Genomic DNA, 26,236 nt, shown 5'->3' with positions numbered 1-26,236 from the left:
CAATTATTGGCACCAAGTGTGTCTACAGATGCCAGTGTTTTCTTCTCTCCCACAATGCTGTCTGCTTTCTAATTATTTTTATTGTTTTTTTTTTCTCATTTTCTGCTATCCTGCCTCCTCTCATCTGTCCTTTTTCTTCTGCTTCCCCTCTATCATTTCTTCTTCCAGCACCCCTTCATATATTCTTCTGATTTTCGTGTTTCTTTTCGTCTGCCCCATTCTCATCCCCTGAATTCCTCTTCTCTCTCATCTTCAGTGATGTATTTACTCGTACTTTGTCTTCTTTCGTCACATTTCCCTTCCCTTTCTCTTTTACACTCAGTTCTGTCATTTTTCTTGGCTTCAGTCTTCCCCCTACAGCCCCCTTCTATCTTTCTCACTTCTCCCTAATTTCTATGGTTTTGCCAATTTGTTTTTTTGCCTTTTTACCTCTCTCCTCCCTCTTCTCTAGTATTTTGATTTCCCTCTCTCTCTCTCTCTCTGCCTCCCAGCCATTTTGTCCTCGCCCATTTCCATCTCGCTCTCCATAACAGCGTCATTAACATTTTCTAACCAAGCGGGCTAAATTGAAAATGCTAAACGAGTTTGTTTCTGTAGTAATTAGCAGTAACGAGGAACACAGGAAGTTAATGGAAAAGACTTGCCTCGTTAGGAGGCAACTTCCTGTTGCACTGATTGAAGTTACATTTGCAGCAAACGGGGTGACCTCATGAGACAGAACCCTGGGGATATGAAGAGGGCAGAGCTCTGTGTTTTAGGGCAGTATGTGATGCATTTGTATGGGTTTCCAGTGAGAGTGTGTGTGTGTGTGTGTGTGTGTGTGTGTGTGTGTGTGTGTATATGCAGTGTGTACATATTGTATTTACTTAATATAATCACACTATTTTGGGATAGTATCAGTCACAAGTATGACCGGGTATAGTGTGAGTGTATGTGTGTGTTGGGGTATACACTAAGCATAAGCTGAAAATAAACTCTCCAAATATGAAAATGTTTTGGATGTATTTGTGCTCTTGTGTGTGTGTGTGTGTGTGTGTGCACGTTGTGCGTGTGTCAGTGTGCCCTTGTAGCTTTCCTCACAACAACAGGTGAGTGAAATCCTGCAAAGTAAATGAGTGTTGTAGATGGCCCGTTCTTGAGTGAGGAAGCTTATTAAACCCTTTGACGTGTGAGATCGCGCCTGTCAGCTAACAGCTAGCTGGCCGCTCCTGTGCACGCTCTCACAGCACCTCATCATGTAGGAGTGGGACTCGGCCCAAAAGCCATTCATTACAGCGTGTGGACGGCTGCATTTCCTATCAGAAAATAGCCCAGCCTAGATATTTCTGTGTGCGCATGTGAAGGCCCTAGAACGGCTCAGAAACTGTGGGTGGTGAAAAGAAATGAGTAATGACTTCCCTGCTGCTTCGACGGAGACGCGGGGCGCTGCAGGAGCAGCTGCGATCACACTCGTTATTTCCCATTGACTGTGACTGTGTGACTCTGTGTGCATGTGAACACAGTCACTGCTCAATCAAAATTTTTCTGGAGAATAAAAGGCGTTTTTCACCTGTTTGTCTTGAGAGAGAGAGAGAGAGTAAGAAAATATAAGCTACAGGATGCTCCTGACTTTGAGGAGACTTGAACTGAATTTCCATTTCCGTCACAACATGTTGTCAAACATTTCACTAACCGACTCTGAAGTCGCCACCATGCAGTGATCAAAAGTGCTCCGATTGTCCAAAGATCTGAAGTGAACTGACAGTGTACTGATAGCTGTATGCCACTCTTACACTGTTCATCTTGTGTTGGTGTGATTCAACCGATGGTGCGAGGATAATTATCTCATTCACCAGAAATACAAGCCTGCCCGACGCCATTTTGTCGGTTATTAAGGAGAAGATGAGGGCCGACCGTGTTTGTCGACTTTTCATTTAGTCAGTGCCGACTTCAGTCAAGTACAAACATACAAGGGACTGTAACCAGCTTAATAGTGGATATTAATGTCCTCCAAACTTTGATCATCGCAGGATCTGAAATATGCTTAAGAGCTTACATGAACAAGAACAGATAACTTTTATTTTTTATTTTATTCTAAATTTATTCCACAGAGTTTAGAAACCATAAAAAAACATGTTTTTTTTCTTGCTCAGGCAAATCTGGTGTCTCTTTTTCATTGTGCCAGTGGCAATATTCAAATACAACAGGCAGATAAAAGTGTAGCGTAACTGCTGTTAATTTAATTTGAAAATTAGTTTGCTTTTTTTTTTAAAGATGAAACACTTTCTGGATAAGCAGCAAAAGGTTTTTTTTTGTATTTGTGTTACAGCTGCCTTTATTATACTCACATAATCAAATTCTGCCTTTAAAACCAAAGCTCCCCCTGCCCCTCCCCAACACACACACCACACACACACTCACACACACACACATACATATACACACACACCAAGAGAGCTCTTGTTGACTAGGGGATGACTGGAAATTTAACACCCACACATCGGGGTTATAGTTGGGTGAGAGAATGATGGAGAATAAATGGAAGTTGATGTCATATCTTCATAAATATGACTTTAATTCTGTGTGTATGTGTGTGTTTTTGCGTGTGCAGAACTGCCAAGACAACACGGAGGGCGATCGATGCGAACGCTGCGCTCCGGGATTCTACGGTGTGGTCCGAGGTTTTGTCGATGACTGTAAACCCTGCGCCTGTCCCCTCACCAACCCGCAGAACAAGTAAACTCTCAGTGTTAATTCAACATTTTGTGACCCTGCAAATTATAAATAGTTATTCTTCATAACACATTCATGTGCAGTTCTTCTGTTTTTCCAGCACATTTCATAGGTAGAATATAAAAACATTATTTCTAAAGTATTTTCCGTGTTCAGTTTCAGTCCAACCTGTGTAGCGGAGGGATTCGATGACTACCGATGTACAGCCTGTTCGGAGGGATATGAGGGCAAATACTGTGAGAGGTGAGACACACACTCAACATCAAGGTGATGGACACAGTACAGTATAATACATGTGAACATGTGGAGGACTTTGGTAATTTGTGGTGTGTGTTAAAGTGTTGAGGTGCAAGTACTTTATTTAAAAGCAGTGGAAACTGCTAAACTGCGAGCAACAACGGAAGTGAAGTCTTTCCTTCTTCCTGTGATCTCCCCGTTCAGGTGTGCTACTGGTTACCATGGTAACCCGCAGATGCCCGGCGGCCGCTGCGAAGAGTGTAAGTGTTCCTTGTGGGGGGCGTTGCCTGGACCGTGTGACCCAGTCACGGGCCAATGCCGCTGCAGGGTCGGTGCATCGGGAAAGTCGTGTGACCAGTGCATGGACAGGCATGTGTGTGGACCAGCTGGGATCATCTGTAAGACTAACACACAGCTTTTTATTCTTTTTAGTCTTTTTCCTCCTTGTCTTCTTTTTGTCTTTTCTTCTTTCAAGGTGCGCAGGTTGAAATATTTCTCATAGATCTTAGAGCTATGAAACAAACAGCCACCAGCTGCAGGTTTTACTGGAGATGTGGTCTGAATTGTGAGAATGTGAATCTTAATGCCAGCAATCAATTATACATGGAAGCTAAAGCATTTGACTCATCTCCAACAACAGAAGCTTCAGAACTTTAACTTTAACTTTACCATATGAGATCATAGTATAAACAGCACGTTTCCATCTTTATATACTGAAGCCTACAGACATCCCGTCTCCCTCTTTCCTCGATTTTCTTCTGTTCTGTCCTCTCCCTCTCTCTCGCGGCCCGCAATTGTCGCCTGATGTTGTGATTCTTATTTTATTTTGACGATGAAATGCAAATGAGCAGCCGCAGCCTTTTTCTCCCGTTGCCATGGGAGACAGCATCGTGGCAGAAGTCAGATTCAAGTCATTTAGAAAATGATTTCGATGTCATTTGGAGCTAATTTAAACTTAATATGACCATAATGGCGGGGCCAATTCGGTGCCATTAGCATGTCTAGAGGTAAGAGAATATAGAAGAAAAGGTTGTAAGACAGAGGCTGATGTGAAATTGCTGTTGTCAGGTCAGAGAGGAAATTGCTTGCTCAGATCTTTATGTGTTCAGACACAAAGCGTGTGTTCATAAATTGGCAGTGCAAGTGCTGCAGTGCACCCCGACACCAAACCGGTCGCCTCTACGTCCAGACTATAATCACAAGTCCTGATGGTTTACACAGAGTGGAGCGATCAGACTGCTGTTCACTTGTTGAAGAGTGATTGCGCTCTGCGTTTTGCCTCTGCACTTTCTCCCATTCTATCAGACCCAGCCGAGCACTCTGGGAGTCGGCAGTTTTGAATGGAGAAAAATGCAAGTAGCTCTCCCATCTATCACATAACATCATTTGCATTGAAATGCAACTAAAGTTCACTCCCCGGTGTATTGGGTTGCATTATTAAATTTTTCTCTACATTTACATGAGCCTTTATGTTCCAACTTTTGTGGTGAAAGTAATAGCCTAAGGAAATGGCTAAATACAGAATGTGTCCCTGGTGATTTTCCTCTATTTAGTTTAATTACATTTTAGTTTTTGAACTAAATGAGATATGAAGCAAAGGTTTAAATACAACCAAGATGCTGAAAATCTGATCAGCCTACCAGTTCTGGAGAACAGACGGCAAACATGTGTTGTACTTGATATGTGCATTCTGTCTAGGTGTGATTTACCTGAGCTGCTTTGGCAGTTGTCGTTTAAATGTATTTTTCATATACACCAGTCAGCCACAACATTAAAAGCACCTGCCAGAACAGCTGTGGCGTGTCAGGGAAAGAGACATAAGGACCTCTGGGAGTATTTTGTGGTCACATTGGAGTGTTGCCCCCCCACCACCAAGGGAGGGTGGATGGATTTGGCTTGTTGAGGTGCATCCCACAGTTTCTCAGTCAGCATGGGACCTGGGGAGTCTGCAATTTGTTGTCGTGGTCCTTGAGACATTCCTGAGCTGTTTTCAAAATGTGACGGGGTGCATCGTCCAGCTGGGGAGAGGCCATAAGGTCAAGCAAAACTTTTAATGGCTGTGAGTCACTCTAAGGAACCCAGGCACAGGTGTGTATTATTGAACTTGTACGTCGTGCATGTGTGAGTGTGTGAATTTCCGCTGTGAAGCCTGGGGTATTAATGTGAGCCTAAAAAAGTCCTTGACATTCACTGGGGTTCACGTTGGGCCTCTGTTGGCTTTCAAGCCTCTATGGTTGTCATATTAAATTGTAATATGCTACACTTTTTATACACTGCGATGTAAAAATTTGATGATGTGCATCACTGGACAGAGAAATGTACATTGTTGTGGCGTGAGCGGCACTGCAGCTTAATCTGTCACAGCTCTGACCACAAGTCTAATGAGTCTGTATTGTATTAGAGTGCTGTGGCCACCACTGCAGTGACGAGTGTAGATCTCTTAAGAATCAAAACTCAACAGCCAAGTCTTCAAACGTCCGTTCTTACTGTTCTTCTAGAATTTGCTTTTGAGTATAATGTTGCCGCATCAAAACGCTCCTGAAGGGTTTATGGTGACATCAGGATTTACTTTTTACTGGCTTAGGTAAACTTGAGTAAAGTAAACTTGTTGAACTTAAGGCTGCGACGTGGCTGCAAGTCAACGGACCGACACACACACACAGAGCAGGGAGTGATGGCAGTGATTCTTTCTGTCTGTAATCACACGTTGTAGCTGTGTAGTAAAGATGTTTTCACGCTGTGTGGAAGTGAGTGAATTCAATGCTTCATCGGTGGGATTCATGAATGAAGCAGCTAATAACTGCACGTATGACGTACTGTACATTTACTGTACCTGCGTGTGTTTGTGTGTACGCATGTGCCTGCAGGAATGCGCTCGTGTGTTTTGGTTCTGTCAGAGATTGATAGAGTAGAACAGTTTTTATTTTATTTAATTCATCTTTGATTTCCCTTGTCAGAAATTTTAATTTCTGCAATAAATCAGCCTCAGGCTGCAGAAGGGAAGAGAAATTCACACAGACACACGAAGCAGGAAAATGTGTATGCGTGTCTCTCAGTGAATTCCCCGGTGCGTGCTTGTGTAAGTGTGTGTGTTTTTAGCCTGCAGTGTGTGCTCCTAATAGGTGCTTTTGCCTCTCTGTGCTGAATTTCATGCATCGGCAGCCCTGTCTCTTTGATGTTAGAGTGACTTAAACACAAAAACACAAGCAGTCAATGTGATCACATGCTGATGTTTTTACAGCCTCACAAATAAAACAGAGAAACACACATTCAGTAGTAAAAACACACACATGCTCTCTCTCAATTGTGTCTCAATCAAAACTCAAACTGCTGAGGTGTCTCACACACACACACACACACACACACACACACACACACACACACACACTACAGAGTGAGCCATCTGTAACATGTTTGAGTTAACATTATTTGTGTTTAAATGTGTGTTTATATTTTTTCTCTCTAGCCTGTGATGATGAATGCTCGGGTCTGTTGATCAGTGATATGGATCGCCTGTATCGCATCATCACTGAGGTCACGCTGACCACACCCCTCCCACCACCTTATAAGGTGTTGTACCGCTTCGAGAACATGACAGAGGAACTGAAGGTAAAATCTAAAGTTAACGCCTGGTTGCAAAACATTGAATGTTATCTATCTTGAAATTTTATCTAGTTCGAATTGTTGTCATTAGTTCCACTTAATTATCGCTTTGTCTTCTAGGCCCGCCCCCTCAGCTGCTATTGCTACAGCTGTATGCAGTGTGCAGGGTGAGGTCTACCACCCCAGTGAAACACTGGTTCCTTGAAGCAGGCTCATTTGCTGCCAGCTAAAATGAAAACTAGCTGTCAAATCTTATTAGCTGTAGCTAACGTTAGCATTAATATTTGATAGTAACTGAGCATTCCTCCTGTAAACATGTGGTGAAAAGTTGTGGACACTGTCAAAGTCAGCTATGTGCAACATGCAGAATGTTCTGTGTGCTCAAAACAGACTTATTGGAATACTCACTGATGTCCACTGAGCACTGTTCGTTTAGTTCACTCATCCTGCACCAGAGAGGGGAACGTTGTTGTGGACATGAACGTTTGTTTTCAAGTGTTTTACAGTCACATGTTCAGTTTTCTTTAACTGCCTTGTCCTCCAGTACAGATCATAATTTCAGGCTGCTGAGCATTTGGATTGTCAACAGCATGATGCACACTGTGCTGTTAAAGTTGAATAACATTTGCCTCGATTCCAGTGAATTGTGATAAGAACCTTATGAGCTGTGGTTCCATTAATATTTCATAACTTTGTTCTCACAATTGAATTGTGTTATAATCTCGTTTGCTGTCACATAATTGAAATAGAGTGAGTTTCATCAGGTATGTTTTCCATTTAATTCTCCCTTTTTTTTCTTCATTGCCTCTCGCCCTCCTTTGCTCACCCTCTTCTTTCCGGCCCTGCAGTACAGAAGCAGCCGGCTGAAAAGCCTAGCCCTGGGCCAGAATGTGTCAGTCATGTTTCTGTGTAATTCCTCAATCCCTCCGGTTCTCTCCTTTAGCACATGCTGTCACCTCAGAAGGCTCCGGAGAGATTACTGCAACTGGCCGACTCCAACCTGGAGTCGCTGGTCGTTGAGATGGACCAGCTGCACAGTCGGGTACAGGCTCTTTTGTTTTTCTTGAGTCTCTGTCATGGTGTGTTTTGTTCAGTCTCTTTATCCTTCCTTCACCCTCCCCCTGTCTTCGTCTGAGATGACAATATGGAGTAAATGTAGCCTGTTGCTGGGAGGGAGAGTTTATAGCGACACGTATGTACAGAACAGCTACAGATAATTGTAGTTTACTGTCACAAGTATCCTCTGCAAGACAGGACTTTACAATTAAGAAATAAAGCAAACCCCACTTTAAAGGTGCTCTGAGCAGTTTTCTTCTTAAAAAACACAAAGATTTATCTTTTGTTTTGTGTAAACAAAAAAATTGCGTTTACATATACGTATTTGTGCCACCAGCTGTCAGCCAGCATAAGAGCCAATGGCAGGATATGTGTTAGTAGTGATCAAAAGCAGGTTGTCATTGCAGTTAATATCACACTTTAAGGTTGCATATTCTAATAAAAAATAATAATAATTCAATTAAATTAGCGCAAACTAGTTGACACAAAGTAAGTCTGTAGCTTTTTGGGCCACTGGCAAGATGTTCAGACAAGATTTGAATAAAAATTGCAGGATATGAAAGGACTCAGATTTAGGTCATCATTTGTGATCAAATTATCCATATTATTGATGGAGTAAATTTCCAACCATAAATGTTAATAAGAGACTTCAAACAGAGGCTTGTAGGGATCCTGGGGCTTGGTAGACCCATTTGGGAAAAAAATATTTTAAGTATTTCAAATAAAGATTTTTTTTTCTTACATGAAATACACTCAGTACCAACACCAAAAATGTGTTTTTGTCCTCACACAGAATGTAAAAACATATACAAACTTTTAGTTTTTTAAGTTACAATCCTTGGGGTCACAGTTATGCCACTAAGAGATGTTAACCAAAACAGAAAAACACTTCCCGAGTGGGAGGGGGTTACCATCGGCAAGTGGAGAAAAATAACACTCACATTCATGCTGTCAAGCTACACCCTTTTAGGGACTGGGGCCTTGACATTTGTTGACAGCGATGCTATCACCCACACCCCATCACACACATCCTCACACACCAGATAAAATGATACAGCTTGGTCTTGTCAAGTCACAACAATAATTACCTGCTCTTTCTTTCTGTGCGTGTGTGTGAGTGTGTGTGTTTGTGTTAGATGGAGTGTGTCATGTCTGTCAAGGATTCATCCGTCTCTCATTTTTCCCGGTCCTCTGTGTGTGTGTGTGTGTGTGAGTGAGTGTGGGTTAATGTGTGAGGTTCTGTTTTCTTTTTATGTCAATAATTCATCCATCTCTTTTGTATGTGGTGGAACACACACACACACACACTCTCTCTCACACACTAATATTGATTGTGTGTATGTATTGTGTATCATATGTCATTCTCTTACATCCTCTAGACCTCATCCCTCCATGTTTATTATTTCATAATGTGTGTGTGTATAGGCCACTAAGGTGTCTGCTGACGGAGAGCAGGTTGAGGATGATGCTGACAGGATTCATAAACGAGCTGAGGACCTGGAGCAGTTCATCAGGGATACACTGCTGGGAGCTAAAGGTAGCAGAAACCAACACCGCCTCTCTTCCATTAGCCTCCATATTCTGTGAGCTGGGATTCCTGGATTTATCTGTCTGCTGTCTCACCAGTTTCATCTGTCGTTAGAGTACGTTGCATTATGTGAGATTATATTAAATGTAAGGGATCCCTGTGGGAAATTTAGGTTATTACATTAGAGGGGAATGGAAATATATGTAAGCATATGAAAAGGTGAAAAACAGAAGCTAATGAAATGAATAATTAAACTGACAGCACATATTAAAAGCAGATGTTGGCAAATAAAGATGTAGCATCTTCATAAAGACTTGAACTGGATGTAAAAGAAACATTATGATAAGAAAAGTGCAGTTACTGTCAAGACAAGTTGCAGTGTAGTACCGCCTGTATTTGCTCAGCTCTGTCAAAGTGAGACAACCAAAGCACCTTCTGCCTCCCTGTTAGCCCACTTATGGAAAACTTAGCTCCAACACAATGGCTGATGGGCCAGTGGCCAGCTGCCAGCGCTCTGTGCCAGCTGCCGGTGCAAAGTGTTGCCTGAACAATAAAGACGGATCCAGCGGGCTGCAGCATCACTAACCGTGGTGATAAAGAGTCACCCACCAGGATAATGGGGCAATGACTCAGTTTGTTGTATTCTGGTAGCGGCAGTGTCTCTCTGATATGGTGCTGCGCAGGCAACAGCACTACAAGTTACAGGCCACACTGAAATGCTCTGTAGAGCTGAGAGGAAGTGCATAGTCAGGGGATCATTTTCTGTAGGCTTGTCACTACAAGCAACCCAGTTTGCACTCGTAATAATTTAATTTGTTGTCGAAAATGTGGACGACAGCAGTTTTAAGCTCTCTGTTTGGAGAGTTCATTTGCAGTCTGATAATAAGTGAATAGTAGATCAGTTAATCACTAACAAACAAACCTGTTTTTCAGCTGTTTCTCATTTCTGTACATTTTTGTGTAGTTGTTTAGCCACAGATATTGGCTGCCAATCCACAGCTTTAGGTTTTAAAGCTGTCCTTGTCCATCCTGTACAGCAGGATGTCACGTTCCCACTGGTGTAATATGGTGTCTCACGGCCCTAATGGTTGTGTACAGTCCAGATGGTTCGCTCTGGCACAAGTGGCTCCATGCTGAGGGCTTTTTTTTTTCTCCGTCTCTGCATGTGCAACTCTCAGATAGCTGTTCACTTCAGCCTCAGAATCTTTTTGCCAGTGCAGCTGCAGTCCCCACACCAGTGGCTGTGTGACCAGCTTCTTATGTGTTTTTTCCTGCAACGTGTCCGTTTAGAAGGAACACTGAAGCCTAAAGTGCTTTTGTGTAGTAATTCCAGGCCATCAGAGTCCTGCCCTTGTATTTTGTCAGTGTACAGCAGTTGGGCAGCTCCTCTGTTCAAAAATGTCTTTTCGTAGTCACAGTCGACCAGGAGTGCTACCTTGCAGGTCACTGACCGTTTGTGCCGAGATTGGTTAAGCTCTTCTTTGGCCGCTGCTGAGTCTCACCACATACGAAAGGAGCAGCTCTTGCACTTAGTCCCTCCTGTTTGCCTTTCCTAGCAGTCTTGAAAATATTTGATATTTGGTAAAACACAGCAGTTTGTCCAGTTCGTCTACGTGAGCTTGATCGTTAAATCTTTGGAAACAGCAGGTGAGCAGACGCTCTTCACTCAAGATCCACTCAGATACTTTCATCAGCAGCTTTCATCTGTGAAAGATGTTTGCTGAAGTTGTCATCAAAGCGGATGTTTCCATTATTCTATACGTTTTCAGGACTCAAATATGCACAAAAATCTTAAAGTGAGCAGAATAGCAGAGCGTCCATGTCGTACTGTCAGCATCTCCATAACAAGCAAGTAAGTGGATGCCGAGTGGAGATTTTATCGACTGTAATCTGGGTTTTACCAAAACCAAAAGTTCTCATCACTGTTGCGATAGTTGTTTTTACATCCAGGTCTCTCTGCTAATTAAGTTTCACGTCTCTCTAACCACCTCTCTTAGGGTTTAGCATTTGTGCACCCTTTACTGCTCAATTGACAACATTAATAAAATGAAATGAATAGTCTGTTGGTTGTGTGCCCTCTGTGTTTTCTCAGTCTTGAGTCCTATTTGGATTTAGAAGATATAAGTGCACCATCAAGTATCTCTCCCTACCTCACACTGACGGAAAGCAAATGTGCTCTATATAAAAATCTGCAGTTCAGATAATGAGTTATTTTGATTATCATGATGAAACTCTGTGGCCTCTGGGATGATAAGAAAGTTAAAAAAAACCAAGATTTTGTGACTGACTGTGATAAAACTGTCCTCTCCTTTTTGTTCCTCTCCGGCCCTCTGCTGATTATGGATGTGTGTTTTTGTGTGTGTGTGTGTGTGTGTGTGTGTGAGAGAGAGAGAGAAAGAGTGAGAGAGGAAGAGAGTGTGTTGTGGCTCACTGGATGATTGAGAGTAGCAATTAGAGACTTAATTAGTGGCTATCACAAACACACACACAAACCCACCATGTACACAAACAGTGGTGCAGATGTGCACGCATTCATGCAACTGAGCACACACACACACACAGGCAGTCATACACACACATATACCCATAATGAGGCAAGAAAATACTGTACACACTTTCCTCAGTGTGTGTGTCCGTGTTTACCAGATACCATAATATGATTCCATCCACGTTTTAAGTGTTTAATTGGCTTTTAAATCCCACTATGTAATTATATGGCTGCGACACACACACACACACACACAAACAAACAAACAAGCAAGCACACATACAGATACAGCATGCGCACACGTCCACACACATGCGGTACAGCTGTTCATTAGCATGATGGCTTTAGTTCTGTCTTGGCTCTAATCACATCATGTTTACATTTCAAATAAGAGGAACTGCTGCATCGCCACAAACACACACACACACACACACACACACATAGGCCCACACACCTACAAACGCTCACACACTATTAAATTTTCAACTTGCTTTAATCACACAATGTTTACATTTCAAATGAGAGAGAAACACACCATCAGTGCAGACACATAGAACACACACAAACAGCTTTCTGGGACACGAGTTAGGAAAATACACAACACACTCTTTACACTCCTCTGTTTTTACTCTTGCACACGCACACACACACACACACACTCCTCATTACATTCCAACAGTTTGAGTATTATTCAAATGAGCCTTGGAGGAGTGTTTTACTGCAGTTTCATCATCGATTGGTTTGAGATTTCACTACCTTTAATTTGATAAAAGCAAAGGAAGTTTGCCAAAATTTCTTGCTTTAAATGGTGTTAAAACAGTTCTTCATTTGTGTGTGTGTGTGTTAGTGTGTGTGTCTGTGTATGTGTGTGTCTGGCTGTGTTTAAATGAGTGAAGATCAAATGGTGATTTTTGCGTTTCTTTCTTTTATGGCCAAAAAGCTCGGGCATGTAAGAGAGCCCACAGATAAAATACACACACACACACACACGCACAAGCACACACCAGCGCTGTGTGTTGTATGTCTGTGTGCTGTTAGTATGTCTGTGTACAATATCAACACTTTACTACGTGTTGTGTGATTTGATGTGTACAAATGAGTTGCTGCAATGTTGCTGCCAGTGTTTCCATATCTGGCTTTTAGCTGTTTGCAGGGTAAAGGCATCAACCAGCGTTTACACAGTTTCCATAGCTGATGAATACTAATGAAGTATTGAATAAAGATATTTTCCACAGATGCTGGAACAGAAACTGGAGTTTTTTCCTTCAGTGCTTGTATGACTGCAACACGAAGAGAGTCCATCCATCTGCACTCTCCTCACAGCAGTGTTTCTCTGCGTCTGTGTGTCCAGACCTCCAGTTAAAGGCTGCCGAGTTGAACCAGACTCTCTCGCGGGGAGATGGAACTCCAGACAAAAGCCTGAAGGAGATGAAGGAGGAGATCCAGGCCATGCTAGCCGAGATGAGAGAACGACAGCTGGGAGGGAGGAAGAGCATCGCTGAGGAGGAGAAGGAGTATGGACGCGCACACACACACACACACACGGGTCATGTATCTTTCTCCCACACACGAGAAAATTTCAGATTTGGAGAAAAGTTATCAAACAGACCAGACTTTATCACAGACACACACTTTTCAGAGCATGCAGACACGCATGATGAGCAGACCACGGGTGTAAAATGTGAGTGAAAATCAGCAAGAAAATAACAAAAAGTGAACATAGACCAAGAAGAGAAAAGAGAGCTTTGAGAACAAAGAGAGCATTTTTGCTATTTTGTTTATGTGTGTTATGTTTGTAGTACAGTGGCAGGTTAACCCTTCGTGCAGAGCCATGGGTCCTTAAGTTTCTTTCTTTCTTTGATTCTCTTTGTTGACACAGGAGATATCGGGATTAAATGTCACTGAGCTGTTTTAACAGAATGTCTCTTAGTTCACTGCTCTCACTTTCTTTCTCTCTCTCAAGACGTTCGTTGGGATTAGTAATCTACTCTCATCACCCCCCCTCCCCCGTCTGCCTCTTTCACCAGAGAATGTTGACGAGCTCGATGAGTTAATTAAAAGTACTGTATGGCCGTAGGGATAGAAACAGGGAGAGAGAAACTCACACACAAAGAGCAAGTAGTGAAAAGCAAAGTCACAGAGGAGAACAACTGACAGATGGGCAGAGAATTGTAGGGAGGAAGAGGATGAGGATGAGAGAGAAATTGCTACTGCCACTGAATGACTTGTCTGTCAGTCTGCGCTTGATTATTTGACTGAACCCTGAGGGGAGATTTCAACTCGAGCAGCAGAGGAAAAACACAGCATCAACAGATGTTAAAAGCAATGCTTCAGCAGAATGAACAAAGCTGGCACAGTTATATAAGTTTCATATTATTCCACGTTTTGTGTATTTCCAGTTTGCTGTCAGTCTTTGCATACACTGTTGCAAATTTGACTTTTCTTTGATCAGTGTATTTTTAGTGTAATGTTGTAATAGTCAGTTGTGTAGTGGTTAACCACCATTTGTTTTCAGTTAGTTATATTCTGTTTTCTTCACACTAGTCCCCAAAGGGTTCATTAAAGTTTCATCAGACCCAATCATTACCTTGCATATATCCTCAAAACTGTGTGAAATTGTCCTCTGAGTGATGTCAACTGGAGGACACTAGTTCCTTGTTGTCTTAATTAATGCTGAAGGTGAAAAATAAGGCTCATTAAGGGACGCTACATTAAACATATGGTTATTAAACTGTTTCAAATACTTCCAAAGTGGGAAGGCTTTCTAAAAATACACGTCAAAGCAAAAGCATAATGAGAAAATTTGGAACGAACTAAAGGCTTCTGACGGACCAAATGAAGCAAAGCCTGTGAGATAGTTCAGACAAACAAGGCTTGTTGGTGTAATCACCAGGTGTCCCAATACTTTTGTGTAATTTGTTTGACATATTGTGTGACCACAACAGAAAGAAACAGTGTTATAAAGAATGTGTGTTTGCACATACAACTTACTGTTTGCTGCATGATATGGGCATCAGCATTGGATCATCAGTGTTTTTTGTTTGCTGTATGGCTTCTGCCAGACTGCTCGCCTGAGAACTGTTCCCTACAAGGTGGAAAATTATTATCGTCACTCCCCTTTCCCAGCTCTGGGCAGCAAGGTGACTTGGTCAGAGCCAAATATCAAAGCTGTAAATATTCACCCAGCAGTAGCTCACTGGACTGTACCCAGAGTGAGAACAGCGAATATTTAATGAAATGCCTTTTAACAAAGCCTGAAAGTTGTTTGTTCCTTAATATCTTTATCAGATCCGCAAACTGATGAGAACCACGTCTGCAGTGCTTGTTTATTATTATTATCATTATTGTTCCTTAGGGTCTCGTTCTCTGCCAGTTTTCCTGTTATTGACATAGCAGGCCGTGCTGCGGTGTACATTAGCACATGTTGCTTCACCCACCCACCCAGTCACATGGAAACACACACGCAAATGTTGTATACTGACACAATTTAATCCAACTTTGCCTGAGGGGTCAATAGAAGAAAATCTGCGATTTCATTCCGGCATTTCAACATTGAGTCATATGGATTGGTTATTGTCTTTGCGCTCACAGAGGCTCGGCCACGCATAACGATGACTCTCCTCTTCTCGCCTCTCCTCTGTGAATTGATGCATTCACATATACCAACTTATTCCTCCACTTTTGTGAGCCATAACACTGTGTTAAATTGCCATCATATAAATGTAAATATTCTAATCTCTCCCTTCCTTCTTCTCCCAGCCTTGCGGAGGAGCTGTATCAGAAAGTGAAGAGATTATTTGGTGACCCCCATCAGGCCACAGAAGACCTGAAAGCAGAGGTAATTATAACTTCTGGTTCTTACTCTTCTGTCTTTGGTGTCGCTAAATTAATGACATTAGCTTAACGCTTCCCTATCTGCTTCTGTAGATAAAAGAGAAGCTCTCCGACCATGAGGGGAAGCTCCAGGAGGCCCAGGATCTGGTCCACTCCGCTCAGGGAAAGACGAGGCAGGCTGGCTCACTGGCAGAACAAAACAAAGCTAACCTCACAGCCTTGGAGGTACAGATACACACAAACCCACAGTTGCTTCATCCCATGCTTAAACACAGTCAGAAAGAAAGTGGGCTTGAATGCTAGGTCATGATGTGTTTGTCACCCTCCTGTCACTTCTGCAGCAGTTATATCAAACTGTTTATCTCAGAGGCTCACAGAACAAAATAGTAGCCCTGCACATTCAACAAGTTGGTTAAAAATATAAAAGAAAACAGCCATGCAAAAGTCTCTAACCACACCAGTTGACTAATAGATTGCTGTTCTGGGGGGATAATGAGCCCGTGTGACTTGTGATCTTACAGGAGTATTTAAACTTTTGGGGTTTGTTTCCTAAAATGAAAAAGTCCTGAAACTGCTTCTGAGATATCAGCCATTTTTATTTTGTTTTTAATCCTTTTGCATAAGATTCATCAAGAAAAGCTCGCAGGCAGCAACAAGCAAAACAGCAAGATTATCACGCATGTCCAGGAGGAAGCATTGTGTAGTGATCCCACACACATACTGTACTCTGTCTGTCTGTCTGTCTTTCTATCGCTGCCATCTTCATACTGCAAAGAAAATAGGACACACACATACACACAACACACCGTGGTTTCGCACGTTATTTAATCAAATCACTAACTGTGTTTCCCCAGTGTCCTCTAACTACTTTTATTATTTTCAATAACTAGCTATTCTTTTTACCGTAAAGAGGTTTCAGAATCAGTCTGTGCTGAAAATAATAATTTCCCCGACTGATTGTTCTCTTGTTATTATGGCAGCCAAAAACACTTTAATGACTTCACAGAGTCCGATGCAGACGCTTCACATCTCAGTTGTTTTAATTTTATTCTATTCTTTGTGTTTTATAATAAATCATTGAACACATGTCGGCTTTGGATATCCGGTCAGATAAAATAAGCAATTTAATGACATCATCTGGAGCTTTGGGACATTGTAATGAAAATACTGTAATTATGAGACATTTACAGATAAAACAATGAATTGAGTAGTTGAGAAAATAATTAAATCAATCCATAGAAAAAAAAACAATCATTAGTCGCATTCATACGTTACTCTTATGTGAATCGTGTGGCTCGTGTTTTTTTTTGTTTTTGCAGAGGAAGCGCTCTGCGGTGAGCGGAGTGAAGCAGGAAGCACAGGAGGTCCTTGGGGAAGGAGAACGTCTGCTGGATGAAGCAAACCAGCTTTCTGACAACATTAACAAGGAGATAGAGGTAAAATCAACCTATTAGAAATCCATGGAATCCCTGAGACTCTCTCAAACCTCAGTCTGCTGTTCAGTGTTCTGCCTGAGGTTCATTTTGTGTCTTTTCGCATCAGACGTTCATAGGAGTAGAAGAAAATCTCTCTGTGTTTTGACTTTGTCCCTTTGATCGGATCTTTTTCCAATTCAAATAACACAAAAAGCAATTCTGGAGTGGCTCTGACCTTTTTTTTTTTCATTTCTTTCCCAATCTTGACTCAACATTGCCGAGCAAAGTAAACAGAGCCTCTGGTTTTTTTTGTCTATAGGACTTGGAGGAGATGGAAAGAGACCTGGATCCTCTTCACAACCGGCTGAATGATAAAGTCGGTCGCCTCACCAATGGTTTAAGTGACGGCAGCCTGGCTAATCACGTGCACGATGCAGAGGAACACGCCAAGCAGCTGAACGAATCTGCCGCCCTGCTGGACGGGTAAAGAAAAAAGAAGACATTACTATTTGTTCATGTTCACACCTAAGTGAAGAATAAGGGCTGAAACTGACAGATGACACAAATGGGTTTACAGACAATTAATCCATCATAATTTTGATAATCAGTTGATCATATTATCACTTATCAAACATTAACTGGTTGAAGTTTTCTGTGTACTTAATAGATTTTTGACCATTTTGGACAATGATTTTTGATATGTCACAGATTGAATGTCACAGACAAATTAGATAATAAATTAGATAAATTAGACAAAAATGTTAAACACTGAAAATAATTGAGAAAAGTACGAACCAAATGACCAAATATATGTGGCCGTGACGGTGAACGTTGTGTCTCCCGTGTGCTCTGCATGAACACAATGTGCGTGTAGCATAAAATGGAAATAGCAGTTTGACATCGGTTTCTTTCTTTTGTCCTCTCGCTCTCCGCGCAGGATTTTAGCCGAAGCTAAAAATCTGTCCTTCAATGCAACAGCTGCCTTCAAGGCCTATAGCAACATTAAAGCTAATGTTGATGCAGCGGAGAAAGAGGCAAAGGCAGCCAAGCAGAGGGCAAGTGAGGCACTGGCAATGGTAAGTGGGCACACACACATTGTTCACAATATCACTTTCTTAGTGGTGAGAACAGTTGTTTCCTTCAGGGTTGAGTGAAATATCCCATTTTTTTTATTATGAATAATTCATTATGAGAAAAACACTCCGTGAACGATTGGTCTTCTTCTCCACGTTCTCCAGTACCTTCTTCATTACACGATTGTAAACAGCAACAGCACAACATTCAGCCGACTGAAAGCTGAACCGTACACGAGTATTTATGCTTCATGTAATCAGCTTCACATTCAGGTACTGCATACATACTGTAAATACAAGTACAAAAAGTACAAGCATTCGAGCTATCCAGTTCATGAAAGTGTACTCTCAGCACAACAGCAGGTGGTGAGTGTTTGGGCTTGTGTGTGTGTGTGTGCGTGTGTGTGTGTGTGTTTGTGTGTGTCTTGCATGCAGTAACAGTAATGTAAGCTCAGGCTCTCCATTAGTCATGGCTGAGAGATCAAAGCACTTCTATGTCCTCCTCTTCCTTCTCCCTTTTTCATTATCATGACCACACACACCTGAAATCTCCCTTTTCCTCCTTCTCGCCTTCTTTTATTTCTTATTTTGTTCATTTTTTTCTTTCCTCCCTCTCTTTTCTTCTGTTCTTGTCCTCCTTTCACACTTTTTTCTTCTTAGTTCATTCCCGTTTGTTTGCTTTTGTCGTCACATTCTTCCTCTTTGATTTCCTTTTACTATTTTCTCTATTTATTTGCCCGTGTGCTACTTCATTTATTCACCATTTTTTTGTGCCAACAGTTTACCCTTTCCTTTTCAACTCATCCTCCTTGTTTGTATTCTTTTTTTTATTTTATTTTTTTTGTCTTTTGTGTTTCTTTTTCATTTTTTTTCTTTTCCTTTTGCAAGAAAGTGGAAATAGCAGTAAAGTAGTAGTTAGAAGGCATGGCTAGAAAATACAGCAAAATGGAGCAAGGGGTCGAAGGTAGAATATCATTTAGCTTTGCAAAGTAGTGATGCCCTTACTGGTGATGTTACTGAAAGGTAGTATGCAGGTTACAACACCTGTTTATGTGTTACCAAACATGTTTTTTTAATCCATGTAGGGGATCTAAGTTATTCTGGAAGCATTTACGATGGTGTGCTGGGGTGATGCAACAAAGGTTGGAGGGGCCAACAGACTGAACAGGCTGGTGAGGAAAGGCAGCTCAGTGGTCGGCCTGGAGCTGGACAGTCTGGAGTCGGTGGCTGAGAGGAGGGTCTGGATAACCCAGCTCACCCAGTGCATAACAAGCTGGGGCAGCTGGGCAGCCCATTCGGCCACCGAGAGCAGGACAGAGCGCTTTAGATGCTCATTTGTGACCACTGCAATCAGACTGTTTAACAGCAGTGACTGGCATCATCACCAGACTGTCAGACACACCATCCCCCATAGCCCCTATCACTGTATGCTGCATTGCTGCACCATCCATTTTAAGACCGAACTGCACCATCCTGTACATAGTCAATGTGTGCATATTTTGTTTTTAGTATTTAATACATTGTAGTCTACTTGTATGTATGTGTGTATCTTTTGTTTTTAGCATTTATTCCTGTACTTGTGTGTGCAGGCTTTGGGTCCAGAGGTCCCAGTTAAGGAAGCAGCTCAAGGTGCCCTTCAGAAGAGTCGCAGACTGCTAAACCAAGCTAAACAACTTCAGAATGATGTTGAAGGTAACCAGGAGTATAAGTGTGTGTGTGCGTGCACAGACAGTATATGGATATTGGCATGCAACTGATTGTTGTGTAGTCTCTAAATAGAATGCAGTAATAGTATTCTTATAAAAGTAAGTAGTTTTATCCGCCTCAAGCATTTTATCTGCCATCAGTGTCACTTTTCGTTTGCGTCTCTTTGACTTAGAGTCAGTCACTCCTACCCATTAGGGAGGTGAGGGAAGTGTTTTTAATAAGAGGCAGCCCTGACTTCATATCAAACCACCACCATCATCATCTTGTTTGTGTGTGTGTGTGTGTGTGTGTAGAGAATGCAGATAGTGTGGCCTCACTGAAGGGTAGAGTTAAAGCAGCAAGAGACAAAACCAAAGACCTGCTGAAAGCTGTCAACGGAACCATGGAAACGCTCCACGCTATCCCCAATGGTACGACAGCACAAATACACAGTCTGTGTATGTGTGTGAGTGTGTGTGCGTTGGACAGAGCGGATCAATATCAGTGTACCGTTAGAGGTGAGCCGCTCTGGTAAGCTCAACATGTCAGCACTCACATGCAGACACACAGAAGTGCGAGGTGAGTGAAGCACAGTGATGCACACGGCTGTGTTTGGATCAACATGCAGGATACTGTGAATGTAAATGACTGATCCGGATGTTAACACAGCATTTCGTGTATATTGTACAGTTTTTAGTTTGCAATAGTGATCTTGTTCTGAATAAATAATGACTGCAAAATTCTAGTGTGCATAGATTGGATATACAACCAACCAAAACTGATGATGCAGTATATCTCACAGCGTAACACTATTGACTACATACTCTGTGTAGTGTACCTTTTGGCAGTTAATATACAGAAATCATTTTTGTTTTTGGGTAGACACAGCAGTTAAGCTAGCAGCCACAAAGGCTGTAGCAGCAGATGCTAACGCCACAGCCATCGACGTCCTGGAGCGCCTTGGGGACTTGAACCTGCAGCTCCACGGCCTACAGAGGAACTACAGTGACCTGGAGGACACTGTCAATACAGCCAATCAGATGATCCAGGACCCGGAGAAAAACAGTACAGTTCTTTATTGTTAGCCAGCAGTAATAAGTAAAAGCAGCAGGAGAAATCAGAATCAGAATCAGAATTGACTTTATTGCCACTGTAAGTGAAGAGGTTTCACATTACTAGGAATTTGTCTTCGATTGGTGCATACATATGACATAACGAGTAACATATAATAGTAGAATAAAATAAAATAAAATCTTTGGATATTCTAGTCAAAATTGCATTGGCTAATTAAATATTTGGAAAAAGTGTGACTCTCTATGAAGACCACATGTGTATGATGTATTCAAAGTAAGAAAAGGAGAAGAATGATTTTTACTATGGGGTGAAAACATTTGCTGTGTTCTAACAAACCGTTAAATGTATGCATCCACCATAGCAGTTAAACCCTTTACAACCAGCTCATTGTTTTCACTGAATTCCTTCCACAGTACAGTAAATGTGGTCTTATTAGAAATTTGTTAAAATTATTTGTTTTTGGGGCCTGGACATTTTTAGTTTCCTGAACAAAACGGTGACAAAACCTGGCCCACATATGAAAAACAATTGAGCAGTTTCTTAATGTAAAAGTTATTGCCTCAGTGCCATACAGATTGCTAAATTCAACTGTAATCTGACACTTTTCTTCTTCTGTCTCTCTTTTTTTCAACCCCCCCTCCCCACACAGCCATCAGTATGTATTTTTCATTTACCTTAATATGAACACTTACTGTAAGTGGTGCACCAATACTGTGTTGTAGCTAACAGTGTGAGCAATTTTAGCTTCTTGCCAGCACAAATTTCCAGACACTTGTAGGCTTTTCTTACTAAGTAAGTTGCCAGGCAATTTTATAATATGGTGTTTTGGGCTTCAACAATATCAGATGTCAACAACTGAATTGGTGCACCACCCGTTAGTCTTATGACCATCTTTAATAGCTGTACGGCAAACAGCAGTTGCTTCTAATAGTGCCTCCGTCCGGCTCTGCTCTGCTCGAGCATGAGAGCTCTGCACATTGCAAAGCATGGAAGTCATTCTTTTTCTTTCTACCTCCCCCTCCTTTTTTTTATGTCTTTCTGAATTTCTTTTTCAGTTTCCAGCTTTTGCATTTCATAATAGTGAATATTGTAGAAAACGTCCTCTTCGAATGCTACCCTAATTGTTCGGCTAATATCACACTTTGTCACACTTTCCTCGCTGTTTACATGCCGGCTCTTCACGCTCTCTCGGCTATAATACACTGCGCAGTGTAACACAGATAACTTCTGTGCTGTGCTGTATCACCGCTGTACTTAATCTCTCTCTCTCAACTCAGTCCACGCTGCAGGAGCTAAAGTGAAGGACTTAGAGGATGAGGCTGACCGGCTGTTGGAGAAGCTGGAGCCAATCAAAAAGCTGCAGGACAATTTGAGGCGAAACATCTCACAAATCAAGGAGCTGATCAACCAAGCCAGGAAACAAGCTAATTCAGTAAGTCATCAACACACTGACACGTCCGACTGTCAGTCTGATGGTGTTTATTATATCTATAATTATTGAAGTGCATGACAACCCGTTAACTTTAATGCTTCTAAATATTTGTACTTTCACCTTGTATTACTACACTAAAGTTGATGTAATAGTTTTTGTGTGTTTCTGGTTGCATTTCAGTCATTTCCTCATAAAATGAGGAATGTTCTTTTTCATTACGGTCATCTAAGGCTTCTCTTTATGGTCTGACTCATAACATTTTGAAACGAGGATTCAATTTTAATGTTTTAATGTATAATTGCCAACTTTGGAAAGTTACTGCGAGACTTATAGCAAACATTAGAAAGATTGTGGCTAAAGACAACGTTATGTTAATGGTTTATGCTGACTTGTCTGTGTGTACGGGCAAGTCAGTAGGGGACACCGGAACAACTTATGCAATAGTTTGCGTGTAGAATTAATACAAACTATATAATATATAATAAAAAAAGACTTTGATGCAAAATTCTTTATGTGGAAACCTTTTTTCATTTCTTTACAGATCAAAGTATCAGTGTCATCAGGTGGTGACTGTCTCCGTAGTTACCGCCCTGATATCAGGAAAGGGAGGTACAACACCATCACCCTCCACGTTAAGACCACCACCCCTGATAACCTGCTCTTCTACCTGGGATCAGCCAAATATGTAAGCGTACTGTCTGCTCACTTACTGAGTCAGCACATCTTGTCCTTTCAGTTGTATCTCATTGACTTACAGAGCTATTCTGCAGGTTTATCTTCATCTCCTCAGCGCCAACCAGAACTGCAGTATCGTCATAAATTTAACTGTAATCTTAAATTACAAATCAGATTTCATCAAATCTGCCCACAATATCGGCTGTTAGGAGCTTGTCCTCACAAATGTAGGTGACCCCATTACCAAAGCAATTCTCTTAACTATGATTTATCATGTTTGTAGAGAGTTTGTCAGAATAATTTTCCCCATCCAACATGCATTTTGTGTAATAATAATACATTGCTGTGTATTAACACTCATTAAGTTTGTTTGGGTAACCAATACATCTTTATGGCTCCCGGTTGGGGGGGTGGGGGGGTCATATTTGGTCTATATATGACTCTGGTATTATTGATGACAAAATGGGAAATCCATTTGACTATTTCACTTTTATTAAATCCATATTAAAGCATTAATCATATTTAATATGATGTTGAGGTGCTGTATATTGTGCGGCATTCATCATACTTGAAAATGTCTGTGTTATACACACACACACACACACACACACACTCCCAGAGTGGTTTGTCTAATATGAGAATAATTAATACTTCTTGACACATACTCACTAACACCCTTATAAACTTAGCACACTGTTGTTTTATGGTACCACTGATAATCCCAAAGAGTGCGTAGTGTGGGTTTGTGTTTATGCATATGCGTGTGTGCGTGTGTGTGTGTGTGTGTTCGAAGGAGCAGCAGAAATTAACAACAAGTTGATGTTGCTGTGTGCTTTATCCTGATTTCCCCTGAGAAATCACTACTTTGCTTCATCTGACTGGGAAGTCTGGAATGCGCATGCATGTGTGCGTTTTTGTGTTTCTCACTAATATTCTGTAATAGTGAAGAACTCGGCATGAATATTGATGCTTTGTTTGCATGTGCGCGTGTGTGTGTGTGTCTGCACCACTAACATTTCACTAATAGTGTGTAATGCTAGTTGAATAATAACGATGACGCCCTGTGATCTGTGCTAATGAATAATCGCCATTACCCTGGAGAGACTAGAAAGACAAGTGTGTGTGTGTATGTTCTTATATGTGTGTCATTTGTGTCTTCAAATGTGACTTCCTAATAATCTCTAATTGTGCATAAGACTATATGAATAATAATGCTGTGTGTGTATGTGTGTGTGAGAGAGAGAGAGTGGATATGTGTGTGTGTGTACCTCAGAGACAGCATCCAGATGAGAGCATATGCTCAAAATTCTCTTATTAATTTTTTTGGGGAGGGCTCATACATATGTAATAAGACCATTAATCAAAATCCAGAAAGATCCTGTGAAAATCCACTTACAGAGACAGATGGAGAAAACTTCAGCCTTTGTACCCGCAGAATGGGCCAGAGCTGGCAGTAAAGCTGCTTCACTGTTCACTCATTCAGTATCCCCTGCCTGATAAATACTCTGTAAGCTTCTAATAAATTGAGATTTTGGAGGCCTATTATTCATCATCATTTTGCATCACTGCCAACAGTGTTGCATGTGCTCTGCCGTCTCAGGGGGAAAGATAGGACAGATACTGAATTATACAGTTTTCAGCAAAAGGTAGCTTAAATATTATGGACGCTATTTTTGATCCTAAATTATTTGACTTAATGTCAAATTCTATTCTTTGCACAGCTGGATACACAGGATTTACATGTGATGGTGTATCTGATGACTTCTGATTGATTCATGTGAGGTCTGATGATCAGTATGCATGTTTTGCCTTAACTAAATCTTAAACTTTTACTCTAAATGTTATCTGCTATGTGATTGCCGGTCAGTCAGTCAGTCAGTCGGTCAGTCGGTCATTCAGTCAGTGTCATGCACAAAGGCCTGGAGACAACTAAATTGAACTCTGTTTGACAAATCCACTGCTGACAAAGCTGGATTTGGTGAGAAGTTCCCATCTAGGTTAACCATTTCATTCCATTTCAGTTTTTTTGGAGCTTGAACCATATTAGGGACACAACATTTAGTCTCTCTTTTTGAACTGTATCCCCTGAGTCCCCCACCTTTATGGAAGTGCAACATAAAACTAAATAAACACTTTACACTTTATTGCAATTACATGTTCATCTGGTTTGAATGTGTCCTATATACACTAAACTGAACCTAAATAACACAACTTTCCCATTGTATCTTTTTTTATTTCTCAATCTCTCGTCCTCTCAACTTCTTTTCTCCATATAATTGCTTGTTTTGTTGACATGATGACTTATCACAGGCAATATGGTGCACAATGTCTCAAAAACAGCCTCTGTATGTATATACAACATATGTCTTCTGTGTGTCTCAGGTTGACTTCCTCGCCTTAGAGATGCGTAAGGGGAAGGTGAATTTCCTGTGGGATGTGGGTTCAGGCGTGGGGAGGGTCGAATATCCCCATCTCACCATCCACGATGGGAACTGGCACAGAATAGAGGCGTCTCGGTAAGATTGCACACAGATTTGCACACGCACGCTTCACACTTGCACATGCTTTGTTTGCACATGCTTGGAAAGAGACACTGATGTTGGCTACAACCCAAGGGGAATACACATCTCATGTCTGACCTTGGGAAATAAGCACAAACGTGCACCTACAAATTGCTCTTACACTGTTAGAAACAACTGTGGAACAAACAGACAGAAACACTTACTAATGCTAATGTGTAGCACATCCTTCTTCCTCCAGGTCACACGATATGAACCCCGAGATGCATCACAGTGTTGTCTTAACATGAACAACTGATATACAGTACATCTTAGCAATTACATTCTGTGACTGTGAAAAGAAAATCATTTTGTTGAACATGTTGCATAATCAGTAAGTCTATATCAGGTTGAGGATGTGTGTCTCATATATTTCATTCTTTTCACCTTATGCCACACTACAACCTGATCTAATCAACAGTAACAGCAAAAATCAAACCTATACAACATCCACAGGACATCAGCTCATTCATGCTGTGGTGGAAACATGTTGCTTCACCTGGGAAATCAAGAGTGTGCAGCCTTGACAGCCAGTAGCACATCATTACATAGATAGAGTGTAATCTTGAAGATCCAGGTTTTGTCCGTGAAAGCTGAAGCGGTGCTGTATACAAAACTGTCCAACCCAAGGCCCATTCACACCAAGCAGACGTCGCACCTGCACCATGTATTACCATCCGAGAGATTTCCCAAACGTGTTTTCCTGTTTGATCGCACAGACTATAAGTCTTTAAAATGTTCCCCTACCCGACGCAGGAATGCTGCTCCTGCTTTGAAAACAAACTCAAAGGGTGGGAGATTAATTTCACTGCACAGCTCCACGGCTACAAACTGGTTCCAGCGTGTGTTTCTATCATTCATCTTT

The 26,236-nt window shown here is 41.5% G+C and overlaps 1 protein-coding gene across 9 annotated transcripts in view; it reads left to right on the top strand.

Annotated features, from left to right (window-relative positions):
- Window positions 1–26,236, top strand: part of lama2 (laminin, alpha 2) — a 152,818-nt gene that overhangs the window by 105,319 nt on the left and 21,263 nt on the right. For 5 of the 9 annotated variants that reach the window (XM_046372362.1, XM_046372360.1, XM_046372358.1 and 2 more), the window contains 19 exons: window positions 2,591–2,715; window positions 2,869–2,955; window positions 3,154–3,347; window positions 6,416–6,558; window positions 7,496–7,594; window positions 9,034–9,145; window positions 12,976–13,138; window positions 15,384–15,462; window positions 15,552–15,683; window positions 16,778–16,894; window positions 17,193–17,356; window positions 17,811–17,949; window positions 19,536–19,638; window positions 19,947–20,063; window positions 20,515–20,697; window positions 21,356–21,361; window positions 21,984–22,138; window positions 22,680–22,823; window positions 25,196–25,329. In XM_046372362.1, the coding sequence (XP_046228318.1) occupies window positions 2,591–2,715; window positions 2,869–2,955; window positions 3,154–3,347; window positions 6,416–6,558; window positions 7,496–7,594; window positions 9,034–9,145; window positions 12,976–13,138; window positions 15,384–15,462; window positions 15,552–15,683; window positions 16,778–16,894; window positions 17,193–17,356; window positions 17,811–17,949; window positions 19,536–19,638; window positions 19,947–20,063; window positions 20,515–20,697; window positions 21,356–21,361; window positions 21,984–22,138; window positions 22,680–22,823; window positions 25,196–25,329 (2,396 nt within the window). The remainder of the gene's footprint in view (window positions 1–2,590; window positions 2,716–2,868; window positions 2,956–3,153; window positions 3,348–6,415; window positions 6,559–7,495; window positions 7,595–9,033; window positions 9,146–12,975; window positions 13,139–15,383; window positions 15,463–15,551; window positions 15,684–16,777; window positions 16,895–17,192; window positions 17,357–17,810; window positions 17,950–19,535; window positions 19,639–19,946; window positions 20,064–20,514; window positions 20,698–21,355; window positions 21,362–21,983; window positions 22,139–22,679; window positions 22,824–25,195; window positions 25,330–26,236) is intronic. The other 4 variants (XM_046372361.1, XM_046372359.1, XM_046372365.1 and 1 more) reach the window with 3 other exon arrangements.

The sequence above is a fragment of the Scatophagus argus genome, chromosome 19 (genome assembly GCF_020382885.2).
Source record: "Scatophagus argus isolate fScaArg1 chromosome 19, fScaArg1.pri, whole genome shotgun sequence".
NCBI classification, from domain to species: domain Eukaryota; kingdom Metazoa; phylum Chordata; class Actinopteri; family Scatophagidae; genus Scatophagus; species Scatophagus argus.
This window is presented reverse-complemented; position numbering and strand designations above follow the sequence as displayed.